This window comes from Wolffia australiana, chromosome 1, assembly GCF_029677425.1.
Source record: "Wolffia australiana isolate 7733 chromosome 1, ASM2967742v1".
Taxonomy (NCBI): domain Eukaryota; kingdom Viridiplantae; phylum Streptophyta; class Magnoliopsida; order Alismatales; family Araceae; genus Wolffia; species Wolffia australiana.
Window position 1 is genome coordinate 13,411,522 of NC_135835.1, and position 25,774 is coordinate 13,437,295.

A 25,774-nucleotide genomic window follows, 5' to 3' on the forward strand; every position below is an offset into this window, starting at 1 on the left:
GTATTTATAGGGATAGAGGGGTAGATTGTAATTTTCTGAGAATTTAAAAAAAAAATCGAGCTCAAAAGGAGCTGTAATTAATTTTTTATGATCTTTCAAAGTTTTATAGAAAGTTTCCTTAATTAAAAATTAATTATAGTAATTAGTGCTAATTAAAGTAGTTAGGTTTAATATAGGAATTCCAAAAGTCAGAAAAAATATGATTTTTAGAAATGATAAATGAATTTTGGAAAGTCAACCGTCGGACCCGACCTTTGGAATAAATCGAATTTCCTAATTCGATTTATCTGGTCTGAAGTGAGTTAAATATAGAAATTTTATATCTATACTAAAGTGCACACGTGGCGCACTGATCAAGCGCCACGTTGCCAGGGCGGAGGTCGCAGGTTCGAATCCCGCCCGCCCCGTTTTTTTTTTCTTTGGACACCGCTACACGGGCAACCGGTTGCCCCCGTCGAATCTTGGGCAACCGGGACACGTGGAAAAAAAACTACGTGTCGGCCCAGGATTGGACCAACCAGTTGGCCAATTTTTTTTGGCGCGCTTCTTTCGCGCTCTCTCTCTCGCCCATTTCATTTTACTATATTCTCTCTCTCTCTTCCCGGTGATTCTCCAACCTCCAGAAAGCCCCGCCACCAGTCACCGCTGCCGTCGCCTTCTTCTCCAACACCGTCGAGGGCGACATCACTGTCGGCATCACCACTCCGGCATACGAAATCACCACTCCGGCATCACCGTAAGCTGATCCCTGCACACAAAAGCTTGCGCGAGGCCGCTGCGAACATGCAGATCGAGGACAGATCCGAGTCTTTGGAATCGTTCTTGCGGTTGGAAGTGGAATTTTTCTCGATAAATTTGAGTCATTATGTGGAGAGATTCCTCATCTTTGGGGTCTGTGCCTGAAAGACAAACAAAATCACGCATCGTTTGAGTAGTTCTGTGGATAATTTTGGGGTTTGAGGATAAATTTGGGGTTTCCGGTTGGAACTCAAGTTTCGTTTACACCAAAAAATAGTTCTGGTTTAAAATCAAAATCGATAAAACCAGAACTACTCAAAATCACGAGTCATTCTGTGGATAAATTTGGGGTTTGCGGTTGGAACTCGAACGACCGCAAAATCACGAGTCATTCTACAGATAAATTTCGTTTACACCACAGAATGACCGCAAACCCCAAATTTCTCGATAAATTTGAGTAGTTCTAGTTTAAAATCAAAATCGAAGACAAACAAACCATGCGGCGTTTTACACCGTAATCGAAGAAATCCTTTGCTGCGCCAAAGTCACGAAATCACCGTAATCGAATGACCGCAGAACTACTCAAAATCACGAGTCATTCTGCGGATAAATTTCGTTTACACCACAGAATGACCGCAAACCCCAAATTTCTCGATAACTTTGAGTAGTTCTGGTTTAAAATCAAAATTGAAGACAAACAAACCATGCGGCATTTTACACCGTAATCGAAGAAATCCTTTGCTGCGCCAAAGTTCCGAAGACAAATTTGAGATTCAAACTTTCAAGGTTTGTCTCGTTCACCAGTCCGTAAAATAGTTGTTCAATATATTTATGGACACCGCTACGCGGGGGTTGTTTCGTCGGAGAATTGCCAGGCCTTGGAGAATCGCCGGACGAGCGTATTTTCGCCGGAGAAATGAAATAAACCATATTTTTTTGGAGTTCTTTTTCCACATGTTCCGGTTGCCCAAGATTCCTTTGGGGCAACCGGTTGCCAGCAACGAGGTCCTTTTTCTTTATTTAAACTTTCTACTGCGGACCCGACCGCGGACTTAACTGGTTAAGTCCGCCCGTCGGAATCGCCACTAAACTAATGGGCTCCACCCATTTAGGCCTTTTTGGGCACTTTATAACCCAAAATAAATAAATAAAAGTGATTAAAAAACCATTTCTCATTCAATAAAAATTCTTTTAATTTCTTTATTATTTTTGACATTTTAAAATATAAATCAATGTTTTAAAGACATTTTAAAACCTAAAACGCCCTTTATATTATTTAAAACATTTTAAAAACATTTAAAAACATTTTCAGAATATTTAAATAGCATTTTTAATTATACAGAAGATTTTAACAATTTCTTTAACAATTATATTAATAGCTCTTAATATTTTAAAACATTTTTTTTAAGCATTCAAAAACCTTTAAAAACCTTTGACTTCAAGGAACTTATTAATTTATAAAGTCATGATTACTATTTTAATTTAATGTACATTAAAACACAAAAACCTCAACACTCTCCTCTTCTTGACCCGATCATAATCCCGCTCTCCTGATTATCCCTCTCCTTCACTATGAATTGCTATTTTCCTACTTATTTAGGCATAATAAAATATCAAGAAGCTCTCCCAAAAGGAGACATTTGGTGTTTTAAATGGTTGGTTGAACTAGATTCTTTTTTTTTATAATAAAAAACCTTCCCAAACTGTAGCCCAACATCATTCCCCTAATGAGCAGCGATCATTCGTGAGTGATCCTTCGCCATCCTCTGGCTATTGCCTCTATTCTCTCATTATCACAGTAACTTCTCTCGTTTTTCTCTCCCTCGTGTTATCTTCTTTGTGCTACATTGGATATTTTGGTTATTGAAAGATCGATAAAGTTCCTATCCAAAAATGTATTATCTGGATGATTTTTTTTCTGTTTTACTTGAAGTATGACTAAATCTCGTGCAGCTTAAAATTAAAATTAAAAGTAAACCATAATCAGTACTGTTTCTAAGACAAGTCCATTAAAAGAAAAAGGAGATTTTTATTCCTGACACTTGAGAGAGAATTCCTTCTCTCTTAAGTTCTTAACCAGTCAATGCCGAGAGTCGAAGAGCGCGTTGCCAGACCCGGTCACGACGACCGACCGAGTACTGACCGGCCTACCGATCAAGAACACGCATTTCTGATGATTTATAGTTCCAAAGTGGCAGCAATTACCTCCGCGCGGCTTCCCAGTTTCTCTTCTTCCATATCCGAGCGTCGATTTCTCGTCTCCGGTTCGTTCATCTTCCGCCAAGAGGCCATGGGAAAGAGGGTCGCGGAGAAGTGCCGCTCAGTCCGGCTCCACCAAGTCTTCGACCTCTTCGATTGCAACCGAGACGGCGAGATCACGCCGGCCGAGCTCGGCCAAGTTCTCTGCCGCCTCGGACTCGACGCCGAAGCCCAGGAACTGAAGACTTCGATGGAGGCCTTCGTCAAGCCCGGTCACGGCGGCCTGGACTTCGATGATTTCGCCACCATGGATGGCGCCATGGAATCCTCCGTCTTCTCGGGGATTGACGCCGGGGAAGACGCTGAACCGTCCGATCTCAGAGAGGCTTTCCGCGTGTTCGACGAGGACGGCGACGGATTCATCTCTGCCGGGGAGCTGCAATCCGTGCTGCGGAAATTAGGGTTTCCGGAGGGGAGGAGCATGGGCCGGGTGAACGAGATGATCTCCTCTGTCGACGCCAACCGCGACGGCCGCGTGGATTTCCAGGAATTCAAGAACATGATCCACCGCATTTCACCGATGAGCTCCTCCTGATCATCACCTACCGCTACCTGAAAATTGAACTGTAAATTAATAACGGTTGGGTGTTATCATCATTCCTCGGTATTCGACTGCAAATTAGGGTTTATTAATGTTAAATGTTCATCAACTGTTCAGTGAAAACGTCATTGGGGCTTCTCGTCTTGCTAAAGCCATTACACTGAGGTTGCTACTTTCTGTTATTATGGCACCTTCAAGTATAGTTCCAGATCATCTTGCACGTGGACTATGGACGGGACGGGACGAATTTTTGTCCCATCCCTCATCCCGGACGAAAAAAACCCATTTTATATAAATATAGATTTTTCTAAGTTTTTAGGGAATTATGGAGGAGAGAGAACACAAAGGGCCGTATGTACAATTATTTCTGAGTGGCGTCCATTTGCATGCAAATAAAAAAAGGGACTTTGATGCGAATTGTCATCGCGACGCCATGTGGCTACGTCTCAACCGTCAGATGTGAATCCGGCGATTTTCTGTCCAGATTCGTTCGTCCAATGTCCGACACCTCCGGATGGATGATTTTTTCGTCCCATGGGATGAAAACCGTCCGTTTTGGTAGTCCCATTCCATGGTTTTAATGATTTCATTTCAATCTCATTTTAAGTCTTTCACTGCAATAAAGTTTTCACTGCAATAAAGTTTTCTTTCGACAGGACAATTTTTTCGTCCTCAGGACAAAAAAACCGTCCCATCCGCGTCCCTGCACTATACCTACAAGTACGCTCCTGATCCATAATTAAACCGATTTAATAGGACATTATTAACAGTATTGTGCTTTCAATGCAAGCAAGTTAACCGTCTAATAGCATGGGTGAGTGGTGAGCCATAGAGGTAGCTTCTCGTCTTGCTGGAGCCGTTACACCGCCTTCTCGGACGAGCCGAGGAGCAAGGTAGCTTGTTTCTGTTGTTATGGCACCTTCTAGTAAGCACCTGATCTAACCGATTGATTAAGACAGTATTAACAGTGTCATGTGTTCATTGCAACTAATTTAACCGTTTCAGAGTAAAAACTAATTTATCCTTCCAAATAACACTGAGTATTGAGCTATAGAGGTAGCTTCTCGTCTAGCTGGAGCCATTACACTGTTGTCTCAGACGAACCAAGGAGCATGATAGCTTATTTCTGTTGTAATGGCACCTTCAAGTATGCTCCTGATCTATAATTTAACCAATTCATTAGGAAAGTATTACAAGTATCATGTCTTCATTGCAATTAAATTAACCATTTCAGAGTAAAAGACTAATTTACCCTTCCAAATAAGACTGAGTTTTGAGCCATAGAGGTAGCTCCTCGTCTTGTTGGAGCCATTAGACTGCTGTCTCAGACGAGCCGAGGAGCGTGATAGCTTGTTTTTGTTATTATGGCACCTTCAAATTCGCTCCTGACCTATAATTTTATCAATTCAGTAGGACATTATTAACAGTATCGTGTCTTCATTGCAACTAATTTAACTGTCATATAGTCAAATACTAATTTACCCTCCCAAATAACGCTGAGTCGTCATAGAGGGAGCTTCTCGTCTTGCTGGAGTCATTCCACCGCCGTCCCGGAGAAGCCGAGGAGCTTGTTTCTGTTGTTATGGCACCTTCTAGTAAGCCCCTGATGTATAATAATTTAACCGTCTCGTTAAGACAGTATTAACAGTGTCATATGTTCATTGCAACTAATTTAACCGTTTCAGAGTAAAATAATCATTTACCCTTACGAATACGATTGATTTTGTGACCGTAGAAGGGTAGAAAGGTCTTTTAAGAAATAGACAAAGATCTGTGATTTTGACCGATTTAAATATTTTATTTTGTTCTGGCGGGGAGACCAGCGCAAGGGGGAGAGAAGACCGGGAGGGAGGTGCAGGATGCGGAGGAGCGTAGGTGCAAGCGAATGGATGATTCGTCGGGATTGGAGAGCGATGTGCTCGAGATCGTCAATGTTCTTGAGGAAAGGGGAGAATCGCCTTCAGTTTGGGCGTCGGAGGTAGAGAGATGCATGCTGGAGAGGGGGATCGAGCTCCCAAGCCTCGAGCTTGGCGAGATTGTTGTTGGAAATCTCTGTTTCTCCAGAAACTCGCCTTCACTTTGGAAGTTTATGGACCAGGCCATCGTTTCTGGCCTCCTCTCTCCTCTTCACGCCTTTGCACTGCTCACTTCTCGGTACTTGCACTGAATAAACCCTATTATTTTGGTGCTGCGGTTGGGCAATGCCTTATCAGGCTGCCATCAGTGTTCGGGTCTTTCTAGGATCTTTTTTTTGAAGCGTTTCTGGTTTAACTGGTCGTTGTTGAGCCTTGAGATTATTTCTTCAGTTAATTAGTGCCCCAGTACTCTCAAAGTTATTATTTTTTTTCTGGGGTTGATCACCGTTCGCGGGTGAGTTTTTTGTTATAGTACTTCGTTGATTTTTTTGGCCGCATTATACTTATTGGTGAGTATAATTTTCGATGTCGTTGAGAAGGTTTTCTTTTTTTGACTGGTTTTAGTGAAGCCTGACGCGCTTATTTTCATTTAGTTGGTGTCCCTGTGCTACCGAGGTATTAGAAGTTTATAATAGGCCCTTGATTCGTCTAGCCACCTCATACCTCTTGGTCCACCTTGAGTTTCTGGAGTTTCGATAGTTGAGGTAATTTTATGAATTGTGAGAATGTTGTTCCTTATCACTGCCCGGGCAAGTAAAAATCTTTATCCTGGTTCATTCTGTTAACTTGAATCCGCGCAGAATTTACTCCTGTGTCACGTTGTTGCAATTCGCCGTATATTTTCCACTATACTTGTTCTATTTCTCCTTTTTACTTCATTCGTCATTCTAAATACACGGTTTCCTCCAACTTTTCAGGGTGTTTCCACACCGTCAGAGGCAACCGGAGGCTTATCGACTTTATCTTGAGCTAATTCACCGATGCGGCATTTCCTTTTCTCCGAGAGATTTTTCAACACAAGGAGAAAAGTAAGCACGGTACATCATTTATGAAGAAACAAATTTGATGAAATCTAGTAAAGGCATATTATCTTTTCAGCGTCAATCCTCCTTTTTGCATTTGACTTTTTTCAATTTGATGAACACTTTGTTTGTATAAAAAGATTCAGTTACAGTACGATTTGTTGACAGGTAATGTCTTAATAATCACGACAAAAGGCTGGTTTAAATACCATTCACTGTGGAAGAAGTAAAAGTAGAAATAACGATCTGGTAAGGGCCCAGTAGAGGACAGCGCAATATCTGGTACATAAGTGACATAGTAAAAGCATATATCTAACAGATTCAATATGCAAATTCCTTTATGATGACTAAAATGGAGTTGAAAGACTGTGAAGGTTCTCGCCAGTCATCAAAAGACCCACTGCATTTTAGAATAGTCTATGACATAATTCACCTGTAAAGGATTACTATTAGATCGCACAATACAATTTTTATCTTTTTGCATTATGGATCAATTTAGCATCAGGTAAAGGATTGGTATGATATTTTTGTGGAGGCCCCACAAAGTTTGATGCGACATAGGATTTGGAAGATAAGTAAAACGGTTTTCCATTTCATGTAAGCATAAAACTGGGAGAATTAAACTCTAGGTAGTGAGATTGGTGTGGAGGTAGCGTTGATATCAATCATATTTTCCACTTTGTGTTCAGACGTTAAGGGTTTAAAAAACTGTTGAATATTTTCACTTTCTTTTGCATGTTGAAAATTTATGAAGCAGAATCTCACTTTCCAATAATTTGCCTTCGTTTATATCTAAATTTATGATAATCGAATCAATGAAAAAAATGTTTCAATCTGTGTTGCCGTTAAAATAAATCGTATTCTTTTTTCTCAGAATAGCCAAGTCTGTTATTACTGCTCTTCAGCTGACATATATGTTCGAAGTTCCTGATGTTGATATGGGGACATCGCTTGCATTTTTCTTCTGCGCTGTCATCACAAACTTGGTTGATTGTTCTCTGGAGGATTTGGGCTTAGAGTTGACATATCTGAAGAAAGGCAATGACCGCAATGTTCCTCCAACCGATGATAAAATTCAAGTTAACGAAAAAGGGAATAGTAAGAGGCTTGAATTTCTTCAGCAGCTGCGAAGAAAAAACACTGCAATGGCAATGGAGGTTGCTGAGAAGCTCACATCAGATAAGAATGCAAAGATGCTGCTTCATCTGCTTCGGCACAAAATGTAAACTCTTATTTTCTATAAGCATCTTTCTTTGCCTCAGTTTTCACGCTGATTGTTTTTTGTCTGATATGTTTATTCACTGTCTATAGTTTTTTAATATGCTTTGGCTTGAATGAGGAGATCTTGTCCATTTTTACATCTTATTATTTCTAAACTATCTTAATATTTTTTAAAGTTGAAAACAGTTGGATGGAATAAAACAGTGAAATGTCTTGACCTTGCCATTAGTTTTGGTGCTGGGAAGTTATTGTGTCATGATAAAACAGATCTCAATAAATGATGATAGGGTCTTATCTGCGTAAGGAGCAATTGGCCCCTCTGAAAGTGGCAGGAAAAACGACCCATTGATAGTTTTAATTTTGATGGGGTATATGTATAACAGAAAGAAGCCACGAATTGGGACCTGGAAACTGTGAATTCTGAAGTGATTTTAGATCTCGAGTTGTTTCTGCTTGGTCCCCTCTGTCCTGTGTCCGGCAGATCTTGCTTATTCCTCTTCTTCAACTTCCAATCTATCCAAGACTATCTTGATACAGCCAATGTCCCAGAGTAGGGAAAAAGTGTCTCTTTTCTGGAGATTACAATGAACGGTGCTTCATGGGGTAGAAAGGTTTTTACTGTTTAATCCACCTCTGAAACGGAGAAAATACAATTAGATCTTCAACATACAGAGAAAGAAGAAACATTATACTGGTTCTTGTTCATAAGGACCTCTTATCACTCAGAGACCGGCATGATTTTAAGGTGCATCCAGAATGCAGTTTTGGATTCTCTTCAGATGATACTTTTTAGCAATTTATTAACCTCATGCTATCACACACCATGCCAGAAGACCAAGTAGCATGTTAGAGTTTGGCAGCTTATTTACCTCACGTTTCTGACGACCTATCAATATGGACTTGTCAATACAGGAAATTCATGCAGAAGTCTAAAAATCAAGGCTTTAGACTTATGCAAAGTGTGAAACCCTAGAAGGGTTGAGGGAGAGGAGAAGAAGGATGATCGATGAAGGAAGACTAACAGAATGACATTAGGACCCAAAGGGTTACATGGAGGGTATTTATACCCTAGGAGAGTAAGTAGGAGAGAGAGAGTGATAATAATAATAAGTCCACACTAACACCCCCCCGCAAGCGAAGTATGGATGTCGTCCATGCCGAGCTTGGACACTGCACGTTGAAGGAGAGGCCGGGACAGTCCCTTGGTGAGGACATCCGCGGCTTGATCGGCGGAAGCAACAAAGTCGAGGTCGAAGATCCCTTCGTCCATACGCTCCTTGAAAAAGTAGCGGTTGCGCTCCATGTGCTTGATCTTTCCCTGCTGGCCAGGGTTCTTGGCCAACGCAATCGCCGACTTGTTGTCGCAGTAGAAGTGGATCGGGCCGGAATACTCCACACGAAGGTCATGGAGAATCCCGTAAATCCACTGGCCCTCAGAGGCCCCATCGGCGAGTGCTCGGTACTCGGCTTCGGCACTAGAGCGGGACACCTTGTCCTGCTTGCTGCTCTTCCACGTGACTAGACTGCCAAACAGAAACGTGCAGTACCCGGTAGTGGAACGATAATCCACAATCGATCCAGCAAAGTCAGCGTCGGTGTACACCTTCACTGTCCGATCCGTGCTGCAAGGAAATAACAACCCCTTGCCGGGGCAGCCTTTGAGGTACGCAAGTACCCGATATGCTGCCTGGCGGTGGATCTCGCGTGGTGAGTGCATGAACTGGCTGAGGAGGTTGACGGCGAAGCTGATGTCGGGTCGGGTGTGCGTCAAATAGAGGAGCTTCCCCACCAGCTGCTGATACTGGAAGGAATTCACCGGTGGTGAGTCCTCCCCCGTGCCCAACTTCACGTTGGGGTCAATGGGAGTACTCACTGGCGCACACTCCGTCATGCCCGCCAGGGCCAGCAAGTCAACGGCATATTTCTGCTGAGACACGAAAATGACCCGTGGGGCGTATGCCACCTCAAGGCCGAGGAAGTAGCGGAGAGGCCCAAGGGCCTTGATCTCGAACTCCTTGGCCAAGGCAACACCAAGGCGACCAGCCTCTGCAGAATCTGAGCCGGTGATAAGAATGTCGTCAACATAGACCGCCAGGATGGAGACACCAGCGGGAGTATGGCGGAAGAAGAGAGAAGCGTCGCCGTTGCTCTGGGTGTAGCCCTCGGCCTTCATCACAGAAGAAAAGCGGCCGAACCACATCCGCGGGGACTGCTTCAGTCCATAGAGGGACTTCCGCAGTCGGCAGACGGTGCCAGGAGGGCCGAGGGCATATCCCGGAGGCTGCTGCATGTACACTTCTTCCGTCAAGTCGCCATGAAGGAAGGCGTTCTTCACGTCGAACTGCCGGATGACCCAGTGAAGATGAGCGGCCACTGCCAAGAGGAGACGGACGGTGTCCATCTTCGCCACCGGAGAAAACGTCTCGAAGTAGTCCACGCCATAAGACTGAGTGAACCCCCGGGCCACAAGACGCGACTTGTAGCGCTCGAGGGTGCCATCGGCACGGTGCTTCTTGGTGTGGATCCACTTGCAATCCACCGCCCTCTTGCCCGGAGGGAGGGGAACGAGATCCCAAGTGTGGTTCTTGAGCAGGGACTGCATCTCCTCGTCCATCGCCGCTTTCCAATGAGGAGAAGCAATAGCATCGGCTAGGCGGCGTGGGATAGGATCCGACTCGATGCGAGTGAGAAACAGCCGGTAGGGAGTACTCAGCCAGTCGAAGGAGATGTAGTGGGACAAGGGATACCGCGGAGTGCGGGTGCACTCGCGGACCCCTTTCCGAAGGGCGATAGGCCAACCCAACTGATCGTCATCATCGGGAGGGGGCTGGGAGGACTCGTCCGACGGAGGAGCGGAAGCATACGTGGGAAAAGAGGACCCTCTCCGGGAGAGAGAGCGAGCTCACCGGGAGGAAGGAGAAGAAGCCGCAGATGGAGTGATGGAGGTGTCTCCCGAGAGGTGTGGATGACGACACACCGGGGAAAGAGGGAGACACGGGTGGAGGCAATGCGGGCGGTAGTGGCAGAACCGCCAAAGGGGTGGAGGAAGGTGGCAAGGCTGCCGGAAGGGGCAATGGGGGAGTGGAGGAGAGCTCCGAAGACCCCTCATGAGACGACGCCACTGGAGCCGGAGGTAGGTCAAGTGGAGGTGGAACATGAGTGGATGGTGAGGGAGCAGTGGGCTCCGCATAGCGGAAAGGGCTCCAAGTGTGGAGCCACAGGAACCTCATCCAATGGGAGGCGGGAAGAGGTGTCACCGAAGTAGGGCTCATGTTCGGCAAAGGTGACGTTTGCCGAGATGAAATACCTGCGAGACGGCGGATGATAACACCGGTAGCCTTTCTGGAGGGAGGCATAACCCACGAACACGCACCGGAGGGCACGAGCGTCGAGCTTCGTGCGAGTGGGGGAGGTGTCGTGCACATAGGCGGTGCAGCCGAAGACCCGAGGAAGGAGGCCGGTCCGAAGAGGAACACCAGGAAATGCCGCGGTCAGCCGATCGATGGGACTCTGAAACCCAAGGACATCGGAGGGAATGCGGTTGACGAGTTGGGTACCCGTTAACACCGCGTCGCCCCAATATGGCCATGGCACGTGAGAGTTCACCAATAGAGTTCTGGCCGTCGAGGTGACATAGCCGATGCGACGTTCGGCCATGCCGTTCTGCTCCGGTGTCGCCACGCACGAGGATTCGTGAAGAATTCCCCGTTCGGCAAAGAAGGAGGTGAGATCGGCATTGATGAAGTCACGGGCGTTGTCCGACCGGAAGCGCTGGATGCCGCGTCCAAACTGGGTCTGGACCAAGGTGCAGAAATGCCGGACCGAGGCCGAAACTTCAGACTTCGCAGCCAACAGATACGTCCATGTGTAGCGGGTAGCCTCGTCAACAAGGATCAGAAAATATCGATGGCCTTTCAGACTCGCCTGCGGGGCCGGTCCCCAAACATCACTATGAACGCGAAACAACGGCGTCGAGGTGTGGGACGTAGATGGAGAAAACGTAGACCGCGATGCTTGGCCAACTGACAAGCCGCAAACCACTGTCTGAAGATCTAGTCCAGTACACAACGAAGGAAAGAGTCGCTTCAAAGTAGAAAAGGGAGGATGGCCCAGGCGCTGGTGGGCCAAGTGAAGTCGGGCACGACGCTGCTCATCAACCGGACGGAGGCCACGAGGTACCAAGAAGCACTGCGAGCGACCCCCATCATCCAACAGCAGCAGCCCGTTCTCCCGTCTAATGGCTGTAGTCCGCCCCCCCTTGTCAGAAAGGAACATGCCGTCAGGTTGGAGATGGAACGAACAGAAGACATCATCAACCAGACGCTGTGGTGACATGAGGATAGCTCGCAGGTCGGGGACATGAAGGACGTTGCGGACAACACCGAGGCCATCTACATAGACTGCCCCGATACCAGCCACGCGAAGACGCCCGCCACCGGCCGTGAGAACTGTACGACGCCCACTGTGCCTCTCGTAGGATACAAACCGGTCATTGAACGGGGTCATGTGGTCGGTAGCCCCCGAATCAAGTACCCAGGTTGTATCCGAGACGATAGGTGAGTGAAGTGCCGTATGACCACAGTACCACTGATCAGACACCGGAGAGGAGAACGCACCGAAACCACCAAAGTGAGCGGAGGACTGGGACTGCATAGCGGCCAGCTGTTCCCGAAGAAGAGCCATGTCGGCCTGAAGCTGATCCATGGGAGACGGGGAGGTACTGCTGGCAGGAGCGGACGAGGTGGCGGCGACCATCGCCTTCGAGTCGGCTGCCTTCTTCTTCTCTTGATCTAGCTTGCGACGCCGGCAGAAACGACTGCGGTGACCGGGCTTGTTGCAGTAGTTGCACACCACTGCAGAGGCCGGCGGGTCGGAAGTAGAGGCGGAGGAGGAAGTAGACTGCCGAGTGAGAAGAGCCGTCGAATCAGGAGAAGGCTCGGCAGAGGAACCCTGCAGCTGGAAGTGGCTCTCCTCCTCCTGGAGTTCCTTGACGAGATCATCAATCGACGGGAGGCCTTCGCGTCGGTGGAGTGCTCGACGACGAATGTCATCGTATTCCTTGTTGAGGCCGTTCAGGAATCCCAGGAGCCGGAGACGAAGTGTGTTTTGATAGGACACGCAGGTCGGGTCGTCAGTCGGCAGGTAATAGTCGACCTCTTCCCACAGCTTCTTGTGGGCCAATGCGTAGTCCGAAATGGACAATTGTCCTTGACGGAGGCTGTTGGCGCGCTGAACGAGGCTGAAGAGACGCCAGTTGTCGCCATCACGACCACAATAGGCGGCGGCCTGGTCCCAAAATCCCTTCACAGTAGTCCGATGCGGGAACCGGTCACGGAATTCGGGAGCGAGGGTGTGAATGTACAGCCAGCCCATGATGAAGTTCTCTTCGGCTTCCCAGGCAGCGAAGTGCGGATGGGTCGGCGTGAGCGGTGCGGCAATGCAGTGTTTAAACAGTTGGCGGGCCTTGAGAGTTGTTTCGATGAAACGGCGCCAGGAGAGGATGTTCGGGCCGCGGAGGAGTGTCGACTCCGGGACCATCGGAAGTGGATGAACCACTTTGTGAGACAGCGGCTCCCGCTGAAAGTCAACGTCCGAAAAATCAGTCGTCGACGTCGTTGGCGACGGGGGTACTCGCGGCCCCTCCGTGGTGGAGTTGCCGGAGACGGGAGGAGTGTCGTCCGCGTCTGCCATGACAGAGTTGGCTGCTCGGTGGCTGGAGTGCGGACTGGCTGCTCGTGCGGCTGGTCCGCGTGCTGGCGGCGCGGGCGGCTGGTCTGCAGGCTAGCTGCTTGGCGGCTGGCGTGCGGGCTGGCTGCTCGGGCGGCTGGGCCGCGTGCGGGCTGCGCGAGCGCTGGTCCGCTGGCTGCTCGGTGGCTGGCGTGCGGGCTGGCTGCGCGTGCGGCTGGTCCGTGGGCTGGCTGCGCAGGCGGCTGGTCCGCGGGCTAGCTGCTCGACGGCTGGTGTGCGGGCTGGCTGCTCGTGCGGCTGGTCCGCGCGCTGGCTGTGCGGGCGGCGGGTCCGCGGACTGGTTGTGCAGCGGCTGGCGGTCGTCGGCAGAAAGCTTCGTCGGAGAACCAGCAGTCAATCAAAATTGCAGTTAGGGTTTCCCCTTCCTGCCGGATCGAACAGATCCTTGGTTCACCGGAGTTCTGCCGGAACTAGGGCGATGTCAAACCCTAGTATCAGATGCCCAAGGGCTCTGATACCATGTGAAACCCTAGAAGGGTTGAGGGAGAGGAGAAGAAGGATGATCGATGAAGGAAGACTAACAGAATGACATTAGGACCCAAAGGGTTACATGGAGGGTATTTATACCCTAGGAGAGTAAGTAGGAGAGAGAGAGTGATAATAATAATAAGTCCACACTAACACAAAGCGATTGACCTATCATGGGAGGCGTATTTATATCTGCAAAGAGTATAAATATCCTACTTCAATAAACTAACTATAAAGCTAGAGAGTTAAAACTAGACAACAAAGAACCAGTCACATTTGAAGGAGAGTCATATGCACCTGTATATAGGCTCATATTGGGGAAGGGGGATAGACGAGAAGTGTAGATGTTCCCTGGGGTAGGAGAGTGAAGTGGAATGATTCGAGGAGAGGTCCAATGGAGGAGGCAGGGATTGACCGGGGATGAGCCGCTTAGAGACTGAATATCCCTTGAAGGACATATCATTCACCAAAAAGGCATTGCCATTAGCACACAGGTATGGGCTAAGAAGCACGTGAGTTCAGATTAAACTGGCAGAAGTTGCTCCCTATAAATAAGGAGAGAAGGCATCGATTGGGGATATCAGTATTTGTCTGTTATTTCGGGGAAGTGGGAGATCCTCTACTCGTGCAGCGGAGCACCCGATCTGGCTGTCTTCAACCTACTAGGAGAGTGCTGATCCTGTCACTCTTTGTCGGCACATCCTTTCCATCTGTGGCTTTTGCGTAGGGAAACTATCGTGTGGAGTTTCCATTCTCAGTATATTCAAGAAGAGATACTTCTCCGTTCTTCAATTGGTTGAAATATCTACTAAAGGTTTTCTAATATGGCATTGCAATCTTGATTGGAACATGTGGCAATATTTCTATATCTAGCATTACTCTTGGAATTTCTGATTGGAGATTGTCGATCTCTATTCAGTACAGGGATCGGAACAAAAACCAACCAGGAGCATCACCTAGTCTGCACGTAAATGCCACACGTGCAGCCATTTGCAACAATAAAGACGAAACGAGTCCACACAAGGAAATGCGTCTTAAAGCAGGTGGTTGTGACACCTAACACGTTAGGAATGGGGGCCGGTTGGGAGGGGCCTATATAATGAGGGAGGACCAGGGAAGACAGGTTATATGAATCTCTTAAACCCACACCAGGCCAAACCTGAGAAACTCTTAAGCCCTCAAGCACAGAAGGGAGGGCGCCTTTTGACTTTCTGGTGAGTGCCCTTGCACCTTCTGTCATCTCTTGCCAAAACTCACCACATCCTCTCACAGATGACCATCCTGCATGCAAGGAGGGGCAAGCTACTTCGACACTGGTTGTCATCCACTCTGCCGAGTCACTCTCCTACCCATCTTCTCTATCTCGCCCTCATTCTCACTTCCCTCTGAGAACTTAAGTTGGAACCGAACTGGGAATATATCTCTATTTTAGTAGAAATATGAGTACATCAGGTTCTATCAAACTACTCTCACTGGGATGAATTTAGCCATCAACCAGTTGATATTTTAGCCTGGTATTGTTAGTACAAAAGAAGAAATGGAGGTTATAAGTTCTGTGATTAGTACAAACCTCTCAACAGAATCACAATTTCAAATTTTCCCATTCCAATAGTACATGAGCTTCTGTGAATGGTGGCAGAGGAAATCATCACAACTGCATTACTTAAAGATTTATCATTATCTTGATCCAGAAGGATAAGCTTCCTGGACTTTCCTGATTTCGATCTCTCTTAGTAGCTAGTTCCTGACTATTCTTAGTTATTATTTCCCATAGTTTGTTTAAGATAAACCCTTTTCACTGAATTAAACAGGTACAGATTCCTGAAACTAGCTGATGTTCAAGAACTGACACCACTTATGTTAGTTTGACGAATCATTTAGTAGTGCGCTCCATGAACATATTTTGTCGTCCTCATTTGCTTTCTTTTTTTCGAGAAAGACATCTTAGTTCTTATTGAATGCAACATTGTTCTTCGGTAGTGGGAAAGTAGAGATTTTGGCGGTTCATATTTTTCTGTCATTCAGGCAATGACCGTTTTCTTAGAATGGTAGAGGTGAATCTACATTTTCCTGGCTGATTTTAATCTCTTTGAAGTAGATAGAGCGATGATTTGGAACGCAATGGTGCTTTTACGAAGCGTCAACTACTTAAAGATCTCCCTGATACCTTCATGTGATGTCCAAATGAGTGGAAAGATGAGACGATTCCCTCAATCCAGAGACCAAAGTACTGAATAGAAAGTACGGATAAAGGTGCGAGGACTTAGAATAATCACTTTTGGAGGCAGATACAATGGAGAGGATTAGTAGCCTCGTGAATCAGCTTCCAGCCCTACCGCCCTGCTGCAACGAGCTCAATAATTCATTTCTTAAGAGGAGCACTGGAGGATACACGAACGAAGTTCAGCAGGGATGAATCACTTATCATGAATGAGTATTTTAGGTCAACGTCAGAAAACAGCAGAAGAACATTTCAATTGGAGTGAATAATGAATAACGTCATCTAATGTTGTCGTGAAACATCGTTTTGACCACGTTGGGAAAGCTTCTAGACCTGAGGTTTCAAATGTACCAAGGAGTTTCTTAGGAGAAGCGTAAAGCTTGTGACTAATATAAGGTGAAACAATATTTGCTTGATCATCTTCGTCATTCGGGATTTTTCTTCTAGTATCCTAAGTATGCCTATCACTGTTTACTTCATGTAGTCGCTGACTCGTATTTTTCCTATAAAGAAAAGGCCAGAAATGTTCAGGTACTTTCTGCAGAGATTTCACTTTATTCAAACACAGAGGACAAATTCACCGAACTTGTTATGTATCGACCATATTTTGGCAAAGCTTTCTGTAAATATCAGTCTGGCCATTGATTGGAAGCCTTTGGTACATAAGCGCGTACCACCAAGAGGTCTTGATGATCTTGCTTTGCGTTCCATAAACGCTTGTCCAAATTCTGTGGGAAGCTTACCAGCATGCTGGATACCTTTTGATATATTTATGGAGAATACAATGGATGGGAAACATCTCTATGCGACATCAGCCATTGATATACTTTCGGGTATGGTGATTTTCCGTTGAGAAAAGGGTATCCATTTTACCCAATTCGCATTTGTATTATCATGCCTCTATCTTCTTACTTTATTTTACAATTTTTTTTTCTATTTTCCTTACTGCAGACTTGACAAAGACACTTCAAGTAGTCAATCAGGCTAGCTGGCAGGAAGCATTCCAAGCTCTTTGGATTTCTGCCCTTCGGTTAGTCCAACGTGTAAGATAATCTAAGTGAAGCTAGATTAAAAGCCTTATTTTGTGTTTTAATGGGTGACCCTTATGAACTGCTCACCGTTTATTTTGGTTGTGTGCAACGTAGGAACGAGAATTAGTTGAAGGTCCTGTGCCGCATCTTGATGCTCGACTATGTATTCTTTTGTCGGTTACACCCCTAGCTATAGTTGGTGTCATTAAGCAAGAGGTTGGGATGCAGTCTTCGAAGGGACAGGACTCAACAATGGATGTGGGATCTGGTTGCTACGATAATTATGGAATAAATCAGCCATCAAGCATAGAACGTGGTCTGAAATCATCCATTCAGCTACTGAGACAATTCAGTGGGCTCTTATCCCCTCCGCCATCGATAGTCTCCGCAGCCAACAGCGCTGCGCAAAAAGCAGCAACATTTGTCTCTAATCTCAAGAAAAGTGCCAACTACGGAGATCACGCCGAAACATCTGCTGAAGCAGGTAACTGTGTTTCCAGCCACATTCGTCTTCTTCATAATCTGCTTTATTCTCTTTTTTTGGTTATGTGACTCCTAGATTGCCATCATTTCAATATAATTACCTTTCACTGGTCTACGGTGGCCTAGAAGTACTTAATATTTGCTCCAAGCCCGTTCAAGTACTACTCAAACTGCAAGCAACGGTATCATCTCTATTAAATGGTCTCAAGTTGGTATCCGTGTTAAGACTTCACATTTGGTGTTTCAATTCTATTAGAACTGCTGTTCTTCATACTACTCAGCCAGACCGAAGCCTTTGTTGCGAAGAGGGATGTTCCTTTTTTTTTTTTTTGAAACGAAAAAGGGGGTCACCAGTAAGACGGTGCCCCCATTGCCATAACTATGTAAATCATTACAAGGTATGGATGCCTAGAGGCGAAACGCGGTTACATGCCGCGGCACCACACTGAAGCGAGAGCCCTAGCGTCTTGTATGACTGCCAGAGCTACTGGTAGTCGACTCCGGAAGATGACCTCATTTCGGTGAAGCCACAAGGTCCAAAGGATGGCAAAGAGTCTTTGCCACTCGGCTTCACTCCGGTATGGCCCGCCCTGGAGCGATGTCCAGAAGGACTCTACCGATCGGGTGGCCACACCCGGGTTCTCTTCCGTAGTCCACACCTCCTGCGCCAGGGGGCAGCGGAAGAACAGATGGTCGCAGTCCTCGAGTTCCCCTCTGCACAGGGCGCACTCGGCTGATTCCCCCGGTCTCCATTTTCGCCGTACACTTCGCGTAGTGAGTCGACGCCTCAGCAGCAACCAGCCAAATATCTTCACGGTCAAGGGGATCTTCTGCTTCCAGATGAGGCGAAACCCCCCGGGGAGGTCTGGGACAGCCGGGGAGTGAGACTGACAGAGCCGTGAGTATACCGTTCTCGCGGAGAAAACTGCTCCTGCCATACGACCCGGTCGACCCCGTCCTCGGTGGGCGTAAGCTGCCCCAGTGAAAGCTTCAACTCCTGGAGGTCCCTCTGGCGTTGATCTGACAGGTGCCCTCGAAAAGTCGGCGACCATCCCTCGTGCCAGCACACCCAGACCGCGGCGCGCGGATCCTGTGCTAGCACGAACAGGCGGGGGTATTTCTCCTTTAGCCTCCCTTGACCTGACCAATCGTTGAGCCAAAAGCGAAAAGTCCCCCCGTCGCCGAGTTGGGGGGTGTAATGCTGCCAAGTCAGCTGGGAGACTTGTGATATTCCTCGCCAGAACGCCGACGGCTGCCATTGGAGTCTGCTCAGGCTGTGCCTATCCAGGCAGGCTCCGTAGGAATCTCGAATGACCTGAGTCGTCAAGCAGTCCAATGGCTGGAGCATACGGTAGACCCATTTGGACAGTAGAGCCTGGTTGGAGAGCTGAATGTCTCGAATGCCTAGGCCTCCAAATCTGGTTGGTCAGCATATGTCCTTCCAAGCCACCCGCGCTGCTCCCCGACAATCCCCTGGTTGACTGCCTTTCCAGAAGAAGCGCCACATAATGGATTCCATGCGGGTCTGGACAGCCCCCGGTGCTCGGAATACTGACAAGTAGTGGGTTGGGATGGACGAGAGCACCGCCTTGATGAGAACCAGCCGCCCCCCCTTGGACAGCAGTCTAGACTTCCATCCTTCCAGACGCCGCTCCATGTTCTCAAGAACTGGTTGCCAGTCTCGGTCCCGGATCCGCCCCCCGGAAAGAGGGAGCCCCAGGTAATGGATTGGGAGGGTGTCGATGGGGGTATCGAGAGTGGCTGCGCACCGTCGCTCTGTCTCCGGTGTCATACCAAAACCCACGAATGATGATTTCTGCCGATTGAGTCGAAGACCTGCAAAATCAGCAAACATGTCAAGTAAAGTGGAGACGGTCCCCGCCGCCTCAGCCGATCCCTCGATGAAGAACGTTGTGTCGTCGGCATACTGCAATAAAGGGATTCCCAGGGGCTGGCTAGGGGTTTGGAATCCCCGGAGCAATCCCCTCCCACAGAGCTGCTGAGTGCATACGGCTAAGGCGTCCACGGCAATGACAAATAACAGTGGCGCCAGCGGGCATCCCTGTTGAACCCCTCGTTGCGGGTGAATCCATCCCCCTTGTGGACGTCCATCAAGCAGGATAGAGAACGCGTGGGTTGTCACGCATTGCTTCATCCACTGGATCCACAACTCGGGGAATCTTCGTCGGCGCAGCATTGCCCACAGGAAGCCCCAATCCAAGGAATCATATGCCTTTGCAAAATCCACCTTCCATATGAATGCAGTGGTTCCTCTTCGCTTCCATGCCGCCATGATTTCCCCCGCCAAGACGGTGCTGTCTGTCATCATCCTGCCCGGGATGAAGGCTGACTGATAGGGGCTGACGAGTCCATCAATCACTTCCCGCAAGCGATTAGCCAGCACCTTGGCCATGAGGAGATAGATGGTGTTCGAGAGGGAGATGGGGCGGAAATCACCGATGTCTTCCGCTCCTTGCTTTTTAGGCAACAACACTAGGTGTGATCGGTTAAACCGGGCCATGTTGAGCTCCCCCCTCCATAGTTGTGCCATGGCCTGCAGCAGGTCCGGACCGATTGTGGGCCAAAATTCTTTGTAGAAGAAGACTGGGATGCCGTCGGGTCCCGGGGCCCCCTCAGCGTTGAGGCCTCGTATAGCCGCCTTAACTTCCTCCTCCGTGAATGGGGTGGTCAGCCCCTGTTTTTGAGTCTCCGTCAGTGTGGCTACTCTGCGGCCTGACCATTGCCAGACATGTCTAGGTCCCTTCCGGGAGACGGCGAAAAAGTGTCGTGCTAGAGCCTGGCCAATCTCTGCCGCCTCCGCGTGCACCGTGCCCCCCACACGCACTCTGGCGATCCGGTTCCTCCTTCGCCGCCCGTTGGCACACATGTGGAAAAATCAGGTGTTCGCGTCCCCCTCTTTGAGCCAGAGCTGTCTCGAGCGCTGCCGCCAATCCATTTCTCGTTTGTAATCCTCTTCTGTCACCGTGGATTTGTGTCGACGCCGTTCTTGCATCTCCTCCCGCGTGAGGGGTCTAGTATCTTCAACATCAAGGGATGTTCCTTTTTTTTGAAAACAAAATATGTTATGAATCTTCCAATGCAAAGCAACTGATGGTGCAATGATGAACTTTTGCTGTCAGTATAGCTTTTATCCGAATTAAGGGAGACGGCTGTTTCCGATGGCCTTATTTTCCATTTTTTTGCGCATCAGAATTCTTGTCTGCTCTTCTGGCTCCTGATGTCGTATTTTCATTCCGGTATCAGATTCTCCTTTTTTTGCGTTTGTAGATATCTAACTTTAAGTCAACGTTGCAGTTGGAACTATGATGCATCTTATAGTCGAAGCGTGCATCGCCAGAAATCTACTAGACACATCGGCATACCTTTGGCTTGGCTACGTGGCTATGCCTTCCACAGTAAATCCGAGTCCAACTCCCAAACAGCTGTCCCCATGGTCAATTTTCATGGAGGGATCTCAAATGACTCCTTCCCTGACAAATATGCTCGTAGTTACTCCTGCTCCAACGTATCTCAACTACCCTTATGCATTGAGTCTCGCCAAAATTGAATATTCCTTAAGTTTATTTTTAATTTCTCTGAAATGGTTTGATTGATTTTTGTGCAGAGTTGCTGAAATCAAGAAATTGCATGATATTGCCTTGAATGGATCTAATAATGAACGTGGGGCTGCTGCCAGAATTCTCTGCGGAGCCTCTCTCAATCGAGGGTGGAATATTCAGGTTCATCCTCACTTGAACCTTATGAAATTCATAACCAAAATATATAATTAATGATACTCGTCTCTCCCTCTCTACGATCATCGACTTTGTGATCATCCCTTCCTCATCGGGTCTTCAGCCGGCTCGTCCCTGGTTGATCCCTTCAACCTTTGTTCGACCTCTCCTCTGATTATTCCCGTTTACGTCTCCATCCGGGGAGCTCTCTTGCACGTCTCCCCCTTGGCTCCGTCCTATCTCTACAAATTTGTGCATTTCATCATCGAAATTATACCGTAGTCAATTTTTTGTAAGGAATTTATAATATACCTATCTGTTATAATCTCTTGACTGTGGCTTAGCGTCATTCCGATCAGTTTTGATTGGAACTCCCTTCTTGGCGGCTTCAGTTCTAGTAAAAAATGTCCCATTGTTGACGTGTTTTATTCAAATACCCATCTTCTTTTTCGACTGTCATGAAAAGGTTTTCATTTGGTTCTGTTCGGCACGGTCAAGGTATTTGTCCTCATAAATCAAAAGAAGACGAGAGAGAGAGAGAGAAGAATTCGAAATCAGAAAAAAGGTTTCTCCTAAATCATGGTGCACTGCGACTTCTGAAAGGGATTGGATATAAAGCCCCGGATTCCTGAGCTTTCGACATCGTGATGATTGTCATACACTTTAAATGATAGAAAATTATTCATGTCGGGACTTCTGAAGGGGATCGGATCCACGTCTTGAACAGAAATCGATGGTTCTGGAAAATCATATATATCATGATCTTTGTTTCCATAAATTTCGCATTTGAATCCTCACATTTATATATTGTCCTGAACCTTCTTCAAAAAAACTCTTTCAGGAGCACGTTCTGAACTCAGTCATCAAACTGCTGTCCTCCCCTGTACCTTCAGACATCTCTGGCCCTGGCGGCCAGAACCAAGCTTGCAACACGTCTTCCGGTTATATGTCCATGATAAGGCCCCTTCTTTTTGGTCTCTGCCGAGCGGACATCCTCTACATAATTTCCGTCTATGGAAGGGTAAGTCCCCTCCTCCCCCTAACCACATCCAATTCAGAAAATGCCTACATTCTTCCACACAAGGATAAATTTTACTGATGCAGGTTCCTGACGTGGCGGCAGCCTTGCTGCCTCTATGCGAGGCGTTCGGTTCGCTCTCCCCCACGTCAACCCATCGATCAACCTCCGGCGAAGAACCCTCCATTTACTCGATATTCTCATGCGCCTTCCTGTTCCTTCTCCGGCTATGGAAGTTCTACAGGCCCCCTCAAGAGCACAGTGTGGCGGGCCGCTGGGGTCCGGTCCGGACCGAGGTCACCCTCGACTACCTCCTCCTCATGTACAACAGCAGCCGCGGTGCGGACGCCAAGCCGGTCTACATTTCCTCCTTCCCGAACTTGGAGTCTTGGTACTTGCAGAACCAAGCCTGCGTGGCCGGCCCGCCCGCCGCCGACCGCACCCACCAAGCTGCCAACCAGATCCTGACCATGCTCTGCCGGAAGATGACTTCTTCTGCGAGCTCCTGTGGCTCGTCGACGAGCTCCAGCGACGACTCGTGCCCGCGGCCCTGCCTCCCAGCATGGGAGATGATGGAGTCGATCCCCGTCGTTCTGGAGGCTCTTCTCGCCGCCTGCGCCCATGGCAGGCTCTCCTCCCGCGAGCTAACCACAGGTCTGCACCCTCTCTTCTCTCTTCTCGCGCTTCTCCTTTGATCTTATTATCCCGTTCATGATCAGGTCTGAGGGATCTGGTGGACTTCCTCCCGGCTTCTCTTGGGAGCATCGTGTCCTACTTCTCCTCGGAGATCACCCGAGGGGTCTGGAGGCCTGTGGAGATGAATGGTGTGGATTGGCCCAGCCCCCACGCCACCCTTGCCTCCATAGAGCAAGAGATCCGGGACATCCTTGCCTCCGCCGGCGTCCACGTCCCCCCCTCCCGTCCCCCAGGTCCTGCCTAATCTTTTACTTAACTTCTTATTTGAAGTATAATTACGTGGTTAGTGATCTTGATCATGGCGGTTGTAGGTGGCGGCGGGGCGGTGATTCTGCCACTGCCGATGGCGGCGCTGATCAGCCTCACTATCACGTTCAAGCTGGACCCGGCGGTGGAGTACATCAGCGGGGTGGCTGGGCCGGCGCTGGAGAACTGCGCCGCCAACTGCGCATCACCATGCATGCCCGTCATCGGCGCGCTGTGGACACAGAAGGTGCGGCGCTGGCACGACTTCATAGTCATGTTCTGCGCGCGCAACTGCTTCGAGCGCGACCAGGCCGCCACCTGCCAGCTCCTGGGCAGCTGCTTTGCCGCCTTCCTGGGCTCCAGCCTCGGCTCCCGCGGCGGCGTTGATGGCCTGCTGGGCCGGGCCGTGCTCCCCCGTGGCTCGTCCCGGGGCATCACCCCGGGCATCCTCTACCTCCGCTCGTGCCGCAAGTTCTACGACCCCTTCTTCCTCGCCCGCCAGCTCCTCGATCTCGTCCTCGCGTCCAATTCGCCAGACGTCGCCATGCTCGGCGCCAGCCTCCTCTGCATCGCTGGCGGGCCCACCCTGGTTCAGATCCTGTATGCCGAGACAGTGCCCACTTGGCTGCTGTGCTCCACGGGGCATGCGCCAGAGGGGCGGGCGGCGGCAGTGATGCTCTTCTTGGCAGCGGCCTTTGTGTGGGGGGTGGGGCAGAGATCCGCACTGTGGCGGCCCTCTGCAGGCCTGCGCGCCGTGGTGGTGCGCGGCCATGCAGAGTTTTTGGCCGGGAGATTCACTGCCGAATGCCACCCTCCTGCGTGGCGTGCCTACGTGTCACAATGGCTGCTGCTGGTGGTGCAGTTCGCACCGCAGTGGGTGCCTGCCATGGGTCCGGATGCGCTCCGGAAGCTCGTCTGTGGGCTCAGGGCCTGGGACAAGCCTGAGCTTGCCCTTGCCCTATTGGAGACCAGTGGCCCCCTTGCTGCCTCCTCCCTCTTTTTTGATGACCCACTCTCTTGACCTTTATGATATTTTATTTTTATTTTTTCATTGGCAAAACATTCACTCTTGCATTGCCCCGAGGGTCCTGCTTGTAAACTTATGTAAAGATTTGGTATTTGCACGAGTCTGTAAGTCTATAGCAGACCCCTCTCATCCATGCCCACGACACAAAGGAAAGATGGTGGGGCACCAGCGGAGGACCAGCAACTTGACATCAAAGGAACGATCCCAGCCATGACACCTTGACGTCATCAAAGCCAAGTCAACAACCCAAACTTTCTTTAGTATTGATGTTTCACTTAGGGTTTGACCGGTAGTAGTTTTTTTTGAGGATGTTTCATCTTCTCGCTACTCCTTTCCCCTTCCACCGCTGCCGCTGTTGCCGGCCACCGCCGCTTCGGGTGGGGGGGGATGGGGGTGGTTGGGAAAGGGGAAGATAAGAAACCCTACCTGTTCCCACGTTGCTCTGCGCCACCTGCTGCTCCGCCCTGCATTCCACCTCCGCGCTGGCCCTGCGCCACCTGCACTCACGACAGTGCCGCCTGTGCTCTGCCCATGCACTGCTCAGCGCGTCACCCACGCTTGTGCCGTGCATCTCCCGTGCTCCGGCCGCTCGTCGCCGCACTCTGGCCATGTGCCTCCTGTGCTCGGACTGCACCAATTGTGTGCCGCTCAACTTCATCGCACCGCCACCAGTGCCACTACGCGCATCACCGCTCGAGTTGCTGCCCACACCACCGCACGTGCTGCTGTCTTAGCTGTTGTCCAGCTGTCCGGCTTCCCCTGCTATAGTCGGTGCCTCCTCGTGCCGGTCGGTGGATTCCAGCACCGACATCGCATTGCTGCCTACCACACCATCCTCGACTCAGCCCACGCCCGGCACCGTCCACTGTTGTCAACATCATTGTGTTGTCGTGTCACGCTCGCTAGCGCCAAAGGTCCATTCCTCCCCCCTCTGGTGATTCATGTTATCTTATCCAGCGTTTCTTCGGTGTTTTTCATCCACCATCGGAATTATTTGATTTGATTAGTAAGATAGGTTTGCACTTCCTTATGGTCGACCAATCGGGATTTCAAACGTGGGGCTCATTTTCACCGAGGTGGTTAAAAGACTATTCCCACCCTCGATCGAGGAAAAGGGCTGCACCATCATCGAGTTTTTTTGTTCTTAAATGTTCAAACTGATCGTGTGATTCAGCGGCTTGTTTTAATCACTATCCCGAGTAACATTTAGTTGACCTCATCGACGCCCACCCTAGCCGTCCTGCATCAACTTAGTATCAGAGCCTAACCTGTGTCGGCCCACTTCCCCTGCCTCGTAGGTATTGTGTTGCATTCATTCATCATTCCACCACCTCATGGACTTGCATTCAGGCAAACGTGTCACAGTGATAGGTGATCAGTATGCAAATACCCATGAGGATATTGT

The 25,774-nt window shown here is 48.8% G+C and overlaps 1 protein-coding gene and 1 pseudogene across 3 annotated transcripts; both read left to right on the top strand.

The window, feature by feature from the left end:
- The first annotated feature begins 2,796 nt into the window (after positions 1–2,796).
- LOC144707568 (putative calcium-binding protein CML43 pseudogene) lies at positions 2,797–3,661 on the top strand (annotated as a pseudogene).
- Positions 3,662–5,357: 1,696 nt separating this feature from the next.
- Positions 5,358–24,490, top strand: LOC144707577 (mediator of RNA polymerase II transcription subunit 33A-like). 3 transcript variants are annotated; one of them, XM_078580764.1, is made up of 12 exons: positions 5,358–5,692; positions 6,372–6,482; positions 7,351–7,698; positions 16,651–16,967; positions 17,086–17,177; positions 17,280–17,649; positions 20,964–21,174; positions 21,274–21,388; positions 22,224–22,403; positions 22,487–23,054; positions 23,120–23,329; positions 23,408–24,490. In XM_078580764.1, the coding sequence occupies exons 1-12, from the start codon at positions 5,424–5,426 to the stop codon at positions 24,361–24,363; spliced, it is 3,747 nt and encodes a 1,248-aa protein (XP_078436890.1). In that variant the 5' UTR covers positions 5,358–5,423; the 3' UTR covers positions 24,364–24,490. The 3 variants fall into 3 exon arrangements, with proteins under 3 accessions (XP_078436890.1, XP_078436898.1, XP_078436907.1); XM_078580772.1 differs by lacking the exon at positions 5,358–5,692 and having other exon boundaries at positions 6,406–6,491; XM_078580781.1 differs by lacking the exons at positions 5,358–5,692; positions 6,372–6,482 and having other exon boundaries at positions 7,559–7,698; positions 16,646–16,967.
- The last annotated feature ends 1,284 nt before the right edge of the window (positions 24,491–25,774 follow it).